Below are 13,462 nucleotides of genomic sequence, written 5' to 3'. Positions count from 1 at the left end.
ACCCTTGAGCCAAGTCAGGATCAAACTCTTGGCAGTAGGCAGAGTTAGCCTGCAATACTGCATTTTAACTACTCTATCACGAGGGTCCCTAAAGTAATTGAATCGTTTTTTCTGTATTCTTGAAAATGATGAAGCTTAAGTTTTCCTCCTTGAATATTTATTTCTTTTTATTTATTTGTATCCCACCTTTATTTTTACAAATCATTCAAGGCGGTGAACATATCCAACACACTTACCACCTTCTATTTCCCCCACAACAATCATATGAGGTAGATTGGGCTGAGAGAGAGTCACGGGACCAAAGTCATCCTGTTGGTTTTCATGGCTAAGGCAGGACTAGAACTCACAGTCTCCCAGTTTCTAGCCCTGATAGACCAAACTGTCTTTCTGCATGTATGTGTGCAATATATATGTATTCTTGCTCACATAGGATGGGGACAAATGTCTTGAGGATGAAACTCATTAGGTCTTGTCAATTACAAGCAGGAACTGGAGTTTATTCTATTGTACAAGTAGTCCTCCACTTACACATAACCTGGGCCAAAATTGTGGTTTAGCGATGGAAAATATGATGGTCATTAAGCAAACATGGCATTTGTTATGCAAACATATTATACCTAATGGTGGGTTTTTTTTGCTGAAAATCAGAAGTAAACACTGGTTTCCAGCCAAAATAACACAGATTATGTGACTGCTATAAATGTGGGTTGGTTGCCAAGCACCCCAAAAATGCAATCATGTGACTGCAGAAGGGGAAGCCATTGGCACTTCAAAAGTGGGTTGTAAGTAGTTCCGGGGTCACTAAGCGAGTGGTCATAAGTTGAGGGCTACCCTTAAATCCTTCCTTTCCAATGAATTTAAATGTAAAGATTAATCCTCTTCATGCTAATTATCCCGACGCCAGGGTAAGCATTCTGAAGGGTGGGGGAGTGGGGAAAAAGTGGGATAGGATTTTCCCTTTTACCCAACTTCCTTGTAAGTTGAATTCAGGAAACCTTCCCTGATATTTGCACCATTTATGCTCACCTAGATGTTTGGGGTCCTATTCCCTTTAATGCTAGAAAACAAGGCGAAGCCAAGGTAACATTGTAAACATAGTTGCAGTCATGTGATTTTATAATTAGTGGCCACTTTGCTTAAAGACCAAGTTGCTGCTCCCAGTTGTGGTTGCTAAGCGAGGACTTCCTATAAACTACTGTCAGATTTGCAGGATTAATATTGGCCCTGCTGCATAGAACCTACCAAGAAATTATCCATACAAAGGCTAAAACTACATTAATATTGGTTATTATTATATGCACAACAATGTGCAATTGCACCTGCCAGTTCTTTAGCTGGCATTGGGCCATCAAACGCATCAAGTTCCTCCCAAGAAATAGGATATCATAATGTTTTGGGGTAGTATATGTGTGGATCCAGGCAGTGCCGTCTTGTGTAATCGAAAGATGGACGTTTTACCAATGTGCAGGTTTTCTAAGTGCCATCCAATACTTTCTGGTGTGGTACCCAATGTGCTTATAACCACTGGTACCACCACAACCAGTTTACCCCATCTCTCAATTTTGATTTTCTGAGCTTGATACCTTCAGATTCTTTGACTTCTATTCTGTTATCTCCTGATATCACCACTTTAATTATCTACACTTTCTTCTTTTCAATCCCAAATCTGGTGTGATGTGCCAAGACTTTATCAGTTTGTACTTGGAAATCTCACAATATTTTATCTTGCTTATTTTTGGCTTCTTATGTTTCCCAAAGATTTTGTATAACTATCACATGGTAATTTATACAGATGCTCCAGTGAATTATATTGGCCACAATGTAAGGCTGCTGTTTATTATCAGTTTGTGCAATCTTCTTGGACAAGAGGAGTACCTACATAATCTACTGTTTCTTCTGTTTCTTTGCACAATCTGCACTTTGAGATGACTTTATTTGGTTTGTTTAAAGTAGAGAGATAAAAGAATAAAAACTAATGATAGAAAAATTCAAAAGTGCAGAAAGAAAAAGGCATACAAAGACTTTCTTCTACAGCAACTATGAGCATAAATTTACAAAGACCTCTTTCTCTTAAGTTTGCAACATAACTTCCATTTTTTCTATTATTTATTTTATCTAGTCATAAATCCTTATGTCATAATTTCATTTGTTTGCGTTTCATGCCAAAATTCCCTAAGCAGCTTCTAATCAGCATTAAAATTAATTATGTCTTTTCTCTAATTAAAGCTTGCCTTCTTAGCCATCCCACATTACCACCATTCTTCCATTCTAGATAATGTCAGGTCCATTCTAGGTAATGCGCATATAAAAGTCTTGTTGCTGCCATCAAATAGGGAAACGAACTCCCATAAATGTTTGCCCAACTGTTTGACCATCGGTCCCAAAAGATTTTGTTTCAGTTATATATCAGTTTTTAAACTTGTCTAAATCAATGTGTGTATTTCATGTGGCCTGTCGGCTGCCAGCAGAGCTAACAGCGGAATCAGACGAGGAGGAGGTTGAGGGAGGGCCTGGAGCCTGGAAGGCTGTGATAAGGAAACACCATTGGAGACAGAGGCAAAGCCAGCGCCTTCTGTCCTCCCCCAGGTGGAGAGGCAGTTGTCTTCGGGGCTTGAGCTGAGTGAAAGAGAGGAACAGATGGGGCCCATCCCAGATGTGCATATGCGTATGGAGGAAAGGAGAGGAGAGCAAAGGAAAACAATAAGCCAGCTCTCAGGGAAAGGTAGACACTAGCCAGCCGCTGCCTGGTTGGGAAATAAATAGGAGGGGTTTGGGAGTGGTCGATTGTTGCAGACAATCATTCATTTCTAATATACAGCAAAAAATTCGGATTCCTTTGCCAAACCCAGGTTTGTTGGGACTAATTGGTTTTTTTTTTGTTTATCCATGGAAATAAAAGACTGTTACTGCCCTGTTATAAAAAGGGGGTTGTTTTACTCATGAGTAAAGAGCTTATTATTACTTGTGAAGGCTGGCTTAGAACAGTATTTGACTCCAGACGTTTTTGGTTTTTTAAGAGGCTCATCAAACTTCCAACAGGAAACATGGCCAAATGCATGTTATCCCATAGTGCTTCCCCTCCCAAAGTTGCTCTTCCCATCCTAAACCAGAATTTTTTCCCCTCTGCCTGCTGTCTTTATGAATAGGGACAGGGAAACTTAGAACTTAGAATAACTTTATTGTCACTTTGAATATGCACTAATTGGTATACATTAAAATGTAATTAAGTTGCATACAGCTGTCAAAGGATTTCCACCTCTAATATAAACATGGCAGGATAAATAAATAAATAAATAAATAAATAAATAAATACACACATACATACATGAGGCATACATAGAAAATTATGCATGTGCCCACATATATTATATGACATGGAGAAGCAACACAGTCTAGTTCGGATGTATACATGTGCATTGCAAGAGAAACAAATCTTGCAAGTTTACCAGATGGATTGGCATAGGGAACAAAGCTGTTCTAGAATCTGGTAGTCCTGCTATAGATACTTTGGAACCTCCTCCCAGAGGGGAGCAACAGAAACAGACTGTGAAGTGGGTGTGTGGTGTCTCTAACAATGCTTTGAGCTCTAAACACACAGCGCTTGTAAGCAATATCCTGGGAAAGGGAGTAGGGTGAATATTAAAGCCTGTTGCTGCTGTTCCCAGAACTGGCTCTTCTCATACTTGAGCCTGGCTTGTGTTTCCCCTCCAGTTCCTTCTTGGTGGAAAAACAGCCCCCCCAAGTTTTAAAGACGCAGACCAAATTTCAAGCCAGTGTCCGCTTCCTGCTGGGACCTCAGTTACTCAAACATCCGCCAACATCATTTCTGGTCACGGCTGAAATTGTGACAGAGAAACAGGCCCGGGAACTGACTGCCAACCATTCTGCCTCTGTCTTTAGGTGAGAGACTTCATTGGAGCCTCAGTGTATATCTCCTGAGGGCTTTGTTTCCAAGTTTCTTTTTTTTTTTTAAAGAATGTATTTGGGGCGAGAAGGGAACCAAGGCATAGATTCTTAAACACTGATCTTAAACACAGTGAGAGAATTTCACACAAACTGTTCATAGGAACTGCTTTGATATATACTTTCAGGGCTCCACATATGAACTGTTTCACTCTTTTCATGTTGTCGTAAAGAGAAAGAAGAACTGGCAAAATGAGGAGTGATTTATCTCATGTAACTAGTGAATAGCTATAGTAACTTACAGAAGACTTAGAATTAGAATAACTTTATTATCACTTTGAATGTACACTAATCGGCATACATTAAAATGAAATTTTGTTGCATGTGAAATTTGTGAAGGTGGAGAAAGAGAAGTAACTAAATGACTAAAGTTCATCTTCAACTCAAATGATATCTGGATGAGAGAAACCTATAATAATAGTTTGCCCAGAGAAGTTTTGAAATTATCCTTAGTAATATAACAAAAGATAAATTTATAGGTGTAGAGCAGGGGTGTCCAAACTTGGGAACTTTAAGACTTGTGGACTTCAACTCCCAGAATTCCCCAGCCAGCCATGCTGGCTGGGGAATTCTGGGAGTTGAAGTCCACAAGTCTTAAAGTTCCCAAGTTTGGATACCCCTGGTGTAGAGAAACACTGAGCGCGAGAGGGAAAATGAGTAGTAGTTGAAACTCTGTGCGCCTGCCGATTAGTCTCCAATTTAAAAAGCAGTCATTCTGTTATTTCTTGACAACGTACAGGTAGTCCTCAACTTATGACCACAATTGAGCCCAAAATTTCTGTGGTTAAGTGAGACATGTGTTAAGTGAGTTTTGCCCACTTTTCTTGCCAGTTGTTCAGTGAATTACTGCTATTAGTAACTGGGATGTTAAGTGAATCTTGTTTCCCTATTTATTTTGCTTGTCAGAAAGTTGCAAAAGGCAATTCCAAGACCTTGAGATACTGCAGCGGTCATAAATACGAACTAGTTGCTAAGCACCTGAATTTTGATCACATGATCATGGAGACGCTACAAAGGTTGTAACTGAAAAACGGTCATAAGTCACATTTTTCAGTGCCGTTGTAACTTTGAACAGTCGCTAAATGAACTGTTGTAATTTGAGGACTGCCTGTAATGCGATAGCCTGTTTCTTCTCTTCAGAACTAATGTTTCAGAATGAAATATTTTACGAAGACAAGATTAGCTCCAGTGTTTAGCCATAGGAGAACTGTTTTCACTATAGCACATAAATAAAGGTTAGAGTGGGAACTCTCAGGCTTCAAAGTTGAGTTTATCGCAATGAATAATCGCTTCCTGGTAGGAAAGGAACCAGCTCATGATCTCTTGCTTTCCTTTTGACTTCAGTGAAGGCACTGGAGAGATTGTAAACAACACGGCATCGCTGGATATAAATGCCTCCAGCAATTCTTGTACTGCTCAGTTCAAAAATTTGGTAAGTGGATTGAGAAGAAGTGAGTAGGAGAAGAATTGAATCAGCCTAACTGGTAAGATAGGCTGTAAAATGCGATGGGAAGCAATTTACCAAAAAATTGCAGAGAAAGCAAAATTGGAGGGAGAGGAGAGGTGTTTGTCATCTCTGTCATTATGCGTGTGTGTGTCAGCTCAAATCAGTTTACAAGAAATCCCCATGTCATGGTCAGTTTGCTACGCAAACCCTGCTCTGAACCAGTTATCAGCAATTGGGGGTGGGGTGGGAGAAGGCATTGGAATGTGAGTGGGTATTGAGTAGGGTACAGGAATGTAAGCCTGTTGGCTTGAAGCCTGAGACTGATCCAGCTCCCCAAGGTCAGCAGCTGGGGAAAAGGCAGAGAGACCATTCCTAAAACAACATGAATATAACCAACTGGCTGGGCAATGGGCAGTGGGAGGACCAGGGGAATGTTTTCCTATGCTATTTGCGTGTGAAAATGTTAGTACTAGCTTTTCCCCTTCTATACTCACGTGGAATTTTCAGTAAAGTTACACTCTTGGTAAAAGATGTCCCCTTTGCCATCTCAACCAGTGAGACGGTTGACACCCCAGAAGTAACTCACATTCAGACCATGGCCATGATTAACTTCAGAAATGCAGCAGTGTCAACCATCATTTGGGATGATGTAGCTCAGGTCTTGCACCATAAGAAGATGCTGGAAGTGGTAGTATGACGTATATACCTTCAGACTGCCAGAGGGGATAATACTCTCCCATCTAGATAACTATAAGAGGAAAATGGGTGCAGCAGGGAACACAATTCTGATCCAAGTTTTTTTTTCCCTTTCAAGTTCCATCTTGTAAGGGAACTTTTTAAAAAGTGATTCCCCCCATCTTCAGGACTGTTGCCTTTTTTAAAATCCTCAACTCATTTCATGGGCAGACAAAAGCTGTTGCTGTATAAATCAAAAGGAACCTGTAGTTTTTCTATCATGCCCAACTTAATGGAAGCTTACAAATGTAAATAAAAGGCACCTGAGTCCTCTCTTAAATTCCATGAATGAGTGTCCCTTTGGGCTTCACAGTGGCCCAGAATCAAAAAAGAAAGGGTGATATGGGGTGCTCAAAAGATGTCCTTGTAGCGCACGTTGGCATCTTCTTAGACCACAAATGTATCTTTTCCTAAGATTGTGCAGCAGCTGTGCAAGCCCAGGGAAAAATACGGCTTCTTTAAGGAGTCATTGAGAGATCTAGTAGAAGTGCCCCGTTGTTGGGAATCCCCTTTTCTCCTTCAAATCCTGAATGGTTGCTCAGCCTTAAAAGAGATGCTTTGCTTAGAAGTATGTTTGGTGAGCTTTGTCATTCAAGAAAGCCATGGGGTGGGGGGTCAACAAATTATAAACCAGGAGCTAAGATTTGGAACAGATTTTCCCTTGCAGAAGTTAAGCCAACAGATATTTGCCTTTTCTCATCTTCAGCTTCTCAAAAAGATCAAGCGTTGTGACCGCAAGAGTACAGAATCAGTAACGGAAGAGAAATGTGCTGTCCTTTTCAGTACCAGCATTTGCCTTGGACCCAACCAAACCAACTTCCACCTGCAGGTAGAAACACCATGTGTGGGCTGGTATTATTCTTAGCACTAGAGATGTAATGTGCTGCTGGTTTATTGCTTCCTTGAGGGAAAGACACACACACAGGTTAGGCAAAGCCTCGAAAAGAACCAAACACCATTAGTGCCCTTCTCTGTCTCTTCCCCCTTGAGCAGTTTGGCACCAGAGATACAAATAGGATGCAAATTTCTAGGTCTGGCAACAAGAAGGTTTTGTGGTGCTCTTTTGGGAGGAATAATTGGATGCATACGATCTGCTATGAGAAGAAACACTCATAAATGGAGCAGTATCAGGATTGGTTGACTATATGATGTTTTTTTTTTAATCCATGCAAATTTCCTTCTCTTGCCCCAGGGTTCTTTCAGTAGAACTTGGCAACAATTTTGTTTCCAATAATGATGTCATTAATCATGTATTAAACCCCAGTTTCCAACAACAGACAGATAGCTGTTATCAACCCAACTTCATTTTCTTACTTAAGTCTCTTTGGGTTTCTGGGCTTCACACGATCTAATAGGGTCTCTGTCTGTATTGTACCACGTTTCCCATCTTGTAGTAAATTGAGCTTTATTACAAGTTCCTTGGGTCTGATTTGAATACCTTGCTTTTCTGAGAAGATCAGGAGCTTATGAAAGCTGAGATGAGTAGAGAAAGCTGGGAGAAATTGTCAATTTGGTGGGATCCTATCTTAAATCCTTTCGTTCAATATGTTACAGTAGGGGAAGGCTTCCGGTAGCTGGTCTTCTCCTTCATGCAGTCACTTCTTGCCCTGCTGTGTACCCTAAAACTGGTTTAGACCGGCTTGAATCCTGCACAAAATCATTCCTGATAAGAGCTCAGGATAGTTCTATTTAAGGTGATCTAAACTGATTCAATCATCTTAGCTCTAAGCTGATCGATCAGAAACAAAAGACAGCAGGCCACTTTTAAAGAAAACCATCAGTTGTTAACTGCAACTCTTTCTTTCCTCCTGCCTTTCTAGGCTCTGTCGCTTCCCCTTGTGGTGATTGTCCATGGAAATCAGGACAACAATGCCAAAGCCACCATCTTATGGGACAACGCCTTTGCTGCTCCCGTAAGTGAAAGGTGCAGACTAAGACTGCTAATCGTTAAGGGAAGAATTTAATGTGGATATTTAATTGTCAAAAAAGTGTGGATTCCCCCCCACCCATCCCCACACACACATTCCTTAGGACAGGGGTGTCCAAACTTGAGAACTTTAAGACTTGTGGACTTCAACTCCCAGAATTCCCCAGCCAGCATGGCTGGCTGGGGAATTCTGAGAGTTGAAGTCCACAAGTCTTAAAGTTCCCAAGTTTGGACACCCCTGCCTTAGGAGAAAGATTTGAACCTATGAGCCTCCAGAAATCTAACCCAGCTTGTAAAAAAAAGGATGCTGGCAGCTGTTCAGCAACCTTTGAACCCAGAGATTCCCCATCTCCAGCCTAGAGCCTCTCCATAGGAAAGCATCTGGTGGGGCAGTTAAATTCAAGGTTAAATTCTTACTCAGTCATGAAAATCACTGGATGAGTTTAGAATAGCAAAGAGTGGGGGAAATCATGGACATGGCCAAAAATTGTCAAAGGAAAGTAAGATATGAACTAACATTATTCCTGCCATTTGTAAAATCTGAATAACCTGGGGCCACATACAGTGGCTTCTCACTCTACCATTATGCCAGTTTCTGGAAAGGAAACTTTTGACATAAACTTTCTCACCGTGGCCCAATGGCATTTCGTATTTCAGGCTGAACTGGAAAACTAACCATAGTTCCATTGGTGTAAGCCACAGTGGCACAGTGGTTAGAGTGCAGTACTGCAGGCTATTTCTGCTGAGTGCTGGCTGCCTGCAATTTGGCAGTTCGAATCTCACCAGGCTCAAGGTTGACTCAGCCTTCAATTTATTTCCCAACCAGGTCAGTAAAATGAGGACCCAGATTGTTGGGGGCAATAGGCTGACTCTGTAAAACTGCTTAGAGAGGGCTGTAAAGCACTATAAAGTGATAGGTAAGTCTAAGTGCAATTGCTATTGGTATAAACCAGCTAAAACAAATAGATAAGGCACTATGAAACCAAGGTAAGATTTAGAGTTTCGGTTCTTAGTGAAGGTTATTTTTACTACCAGATCAGCCTTTGAGGAAATATAGGAATACTGTTGCCTGCTACAATTTATAGCAGGAGTGTGATGGATGCTCTCTCTCTTGATCTGTTCCAGGATCGCATTCCCTTTGTGGTGGCTGAGCGTGTTAGTTGGAAGGCAATGTGTGACACACTCAACCAGAAGTTCCTTGCCGAGGTGCAAACCACAAAAGGTCTACTCAAGGACCATTATTTCTTCTTGGCCCAGAAGATCTTTGGTGACAATATCACCACTCTAGAGGAACTGCAGAGATGCCACGTGTCTTGGTCCCAATTCAATAAGGTCTCTCCATGGGTTTTGTTAGAAGGGTGATATGATAGCCTCTTCAGCTTATCTGGTTAGTGTCATCTGTTTCTTACCCTCATCTTGTAACTTACAGGAGATGCTTCCTGGTAGAGGATTCACATTTTGGCAATGGTTTGAAGGCATTCTTGACCTCACCAAGAAATATCTGAAGAACTATTGGTCTGACAGGTAAGAAAATAAATGGATCAAAACCAGGATGCATTACATAATTCCGTTTGGTGCAGTGGTTAAGATGCTGGACTAGAAATGAGGAGATTGAGTTCTAGTCCTGCCAGGCATGAAAGCTGGCTGGGTGAATTTGGGCTAGTCACTATCCCTCAGCCTAAACTTTCATAGAATTTTTGTTGTGGGGAAAATAAGAAGAGAGAGCATTATGTAGGCAGCCTTGAGTTGTAAAAGAAAAAGGTTAGGTATAAAAAAAAAAAAAATAAGGAGTGAAAGTCTGAAAACAGAACTTGTTATCCTCCCAATTTTTTTTCAGTATAAAAAAGTATATTTATTGACCAGATCATTTGAGTCTGGATACCAGCCCATACTGATACTCATAGAATAAGAAATTTCAGCTAGTTTCCCCCCCCCCAGTTTCACAATCAGAGAGGTGCACTTTTTCCTTTCAACTATTACTACAATTCTCTAAGTCCTGCAGTGTTGATTATTGATTTTCTCCTCTGTTTTTTCCCCTTTATCTGTCTATTTTGTTCATGCAGATTGATCATGGGCTTTGTCAGCAAGCAGTATGTTTTCAATTATCTGAGCAATGCTCCAGCTGGGACTTTCCTGTTACGTTTCAGTGATTCTGAGATTGGTGGCATCAGCATCGCCTATGTTACCTACTTCCCAGATGGTATGCCTTTGCATAGGACAGCCCCATATTTACAGAGCTGAAGGCGGAGGGAAAATAGGTTTTTCTGTGTCTGTTGGATAGGTGATCGTCAATGAAACCTTTTTCACTTTTACTCTGAAGTCAGCATTGTTGAAACAGCAAATAATTTTATTATATTCATATGCCCCCCAACTGCAAGAGATTCTAGGCCATTTATAATTGTTAAAACATTTTTTTTAAATGAAGAACAATACAAAAACAGCACGAGACAAACGAACAAGGATGGCAAAGAAAACAAACCCAGAAGGGAACAGAAGGCCTGGGCGAAGAGCCAGATCATTAAGGGCCTTTGAAAGACCAGCAGGGTGGAACCATTTAAATTCCAGGGGGAACTTCATTCCCGACTGTGGGCATACTTCCAGAATCCCAATAAATGACAATGTTTAATTGATGTTAATTTGGCAGTGCATCAACCCTGACAAATTGAACTGGTTGAGCACATACTATGGGAGAGAGGCAGTCCCTCAAATAACTAGGTCCTCTGCCATGTGGGGCATTATAGGTAGCAACCAGCATTTTGAATTTCACCCCAAAGCAAACTGTTAACCAGTGCAGCTCACAAAGCAGAGGTGTTACATAGGCATATTGTGGCAAATCCGTTGATTTAAAAGGGCAAGGAATTAGCTAATTGCATTCCAGATCTCTGCTAACCTCTGGCTGTAAGGTTCCTGGGAAGGATGGGTGTGGTTATTGGTGCAAAGCTGCATGGCTGGAACTGGCTGTTGGTGAAACTCAGTACATCTGCATGAACATACAACACGAGTCAAATGATCTACTCAATATTGTTCTACTTCTCTAACAAGCAGCAATATTTTCAGAGGTTCACATGAAATCCTTCAGGTTCCTATCATGGAGCAGTTTCTGCTTCCACCATTTTTTAGTGGCTGGCTGAGTTTTCATGTATATACTGTATATAATATATACTCCCAACAATTCCTCCTGGGATCTCTGTGCCTCACCGAAACACATGACTTGCAATTTGCCATCAAGCAGAACTGGCTGACAAAGTTTGACCACAGCTGTGCATTCTCAGCAGAGTGAGGGTTTAAGTCTTACAGGAACACTGCGGTCTTGCTAGGAGCAACTCCAGCATCTGGCTTGTGTATCACGATTCTTGGAACCTCGTTGCTTGTTGACTAACCACGACCTCGTCTCTCCCTTGATTTGCTGTTGTGAATTTGACTTGACTCTGGAGTGCTCTACTTGGAAATTTGCCTTGCCCAACTAAGTTCTTATCAATAACTAACTGCTGTTTCCTTGCTGTGGAGATTTGCAAAAGCAAGTCTTTCCCTTAACACACCAAGTGTCTGGCTTTTGAAAGGGTGCTAAAAAAAATGCCAGGTTGGGAATGCTGGACAGTTCCCCATGATTCATATGCCCATTGTTGCATGGCAGCAGAGGAGATCCAATCACTGGTCTACCACTTTGAAGATTGTGTGGGCTGGAATTGCTGCAGCAGGAAGGTTGGCATTGGAAGTGTCCTGTAGGAAAGAACATATAGCTTTGTGGTGAGGAGCAGGAGTGCAGTCAGGTGTTGGTGCAAGTACTGTATATGACGTACCCAAGTTTTGGCAGCTGCCTGTGCATTGACCTCTTGCATTTTCAGCCAAAGCATTGCTTGTTCAGGCAACTACCAGGCGCACCTATTGAATTATTAGCCAATCTGCCTGCCAGACTGTTGAACCTTAGTCTTGCCCTGCAATGGAGATTGGATATATAAGATAATAGTGTGGCAGCTTCTAACTCCCTTGGGATTGGAGACTGTCAAGGAGAAGAAGAATGAGATAAGCTGGGAAACCTACAGCAGTCAGAAATGCAACGTGGCTATTGAGTACAGGAGGCAAAAACAGCGTAAGGATACTATTGACTGATGGCTAAGTTATTTGACTGCTGAGTGGTTGGTTACATCTGATGGGATCTGATGAGAAAAGGATGGCAGATGATGTACAGAACATTCACAGTAACATCCAGGTCATAATGGGCAAGGGAATATATGATGGGAATCCAGGAGCAGGCCACTCATGCGGAAGGTGGAGTAAAGTCATTCTACCTTCCAGCCTCAGGTATTCAGCCCCAGTGCTAGGTTAGCAAATCCTTGAGGGCCTTGGCCTCTGATTGCTGCTGCTGCTGCTAAATGTCAGGTCACTCTGTAATAAACAATGCATGATCTTAATGGCTGAGACTGACTTGGGTTGGCCCAAAAGTGGATGCTCTTCTTCAGAGTTGTGCTCACCTGCGTATCAAATATGACAGCCATGACTCCAGAATGGAGGATTGAGGTAGCAAATGTTATTCAGAAGGCACTGTTACCTTAAGAGCTTTCAAGGGCACTGTCCTGAAGGTAACTGGCTATGAAGCCAAAGTGGGTCTCCGGGGAGCAGTTGCATCTGTTGCTGCTGTACTAGCCATCCTTGCCTGAGCTGCTCAATTCTGTTGCTGGATTAGTGGTAGAATATTTGAGGCTCACTGTTCTTGGAGAATTCAATGTGCCCTCAGGTGACACAAAGTCACAAGAGCAATGCAGGAGTTCATGGTCATCATGACATTCATGGACCTATCCCAGATCATTCAGAGCCTGATAACCACAGCAGTCATATGTTAGATCAGGATTTGTCTCAGGGCTGTTGCAGTATGATCTGAAGGTGGAGGACATTACCATCAATCCTTTGTCATGAACAGATTACTTTTTGGTTGCTTTTCAACTCACTGGTGCTGCCCCCTCCCAGGCAACCAATGGACCTGGATGGATTTTAGAGGAATTTGGTTTCTTTCCTGGAGAACTGGTGAGCAGTTTCACCAAGGCCTTCAGTCACCACCTAGAATAGTTGGATGTCAGTGGCCTTAGGTCAGATAGTTTCTATGTGGTTTCTCCATGTTCATTGATCTTAGAGGTTTCACTGGAGTTCTGGAGGTAAAATGACAAGAAGAATCTCCTAGGAGAAAGGCAAAGTTGAATTATGAATCCAAATTAGGGATTACATCATAAGTGATAACAGCGGTAAATGTATTTTCTTCCTCTCATCAACCTTTTAAAAATGACCCATTCCCTGCTGTGGAAGAAAGGGTCACAAAACATATTCAGGACTGCTGTGAGAAATACTTTAGGGATATGACAGATAAAGTTACTTGGATTCACTCAGAACTAGATTCC

At 41.6% G+C, this 13,462-nt stretch overlaps 1 protein-coding gene across 5 annotated transcripts in view; it reads left to right on the top strand.

The window, feature by feature from the left end:
- The window catches only part of STAT6 (signal transducer and activator of transcription 6), a 93,263-nt gene that overhangs the window by 66,863 nt on the left and 12,938 nt on the right, over window positions 1–13,462 (top strand). For all 5 annotated transcript variants that reach the window (XM_081939127.1, XM_081939128.1, XM_081939126.1 and 2 more), the window contains exons 9-15: window positions 3,712–3,900; window positions 5,308–5,395; window positions 6,852–6,974; window positions 7,966–8,058; window positions 9,198–9,404; window positions 9,502–9,596; window positions 10,136–10,272. In XM_081939127.1, the coding sequence (XP_081795253.1) occupies window positions 3,712–3,900; window positions 5,308–5,395; window positions 6,852–6,974; window positions 7,966–8,058; window positions 9,198–9,404; window positions 9,502–9,596; window positions 10,136–10,272 (932 nt within the window). The remainder of the gene's footprint in view (window positions 1–3,711; window positions 3,901–5,307; window positions 5,396–6,851; window positions 6,975–7,965; window positions 8,059–9,197; window positions 9,405–9,501; window positions 9,597–10,135; window positions 10,273–13,462) is intronic.

The sequence above is a fragment of the Natrix helvetica genome (genome assembly GCF_964273705.1).
Source record: "Natrix helvetica genome assembly, chromosome: 1".
Classification (NCBI taxonomy): Eukaryota; Metazoa; Chordata; class Lepidosauria; order Squamata; family Natricidae; genus Natrix; species Natrix helvetica.
This window is presented reverse-complemented; position numbering and strand designations above follow the sequence as displayed.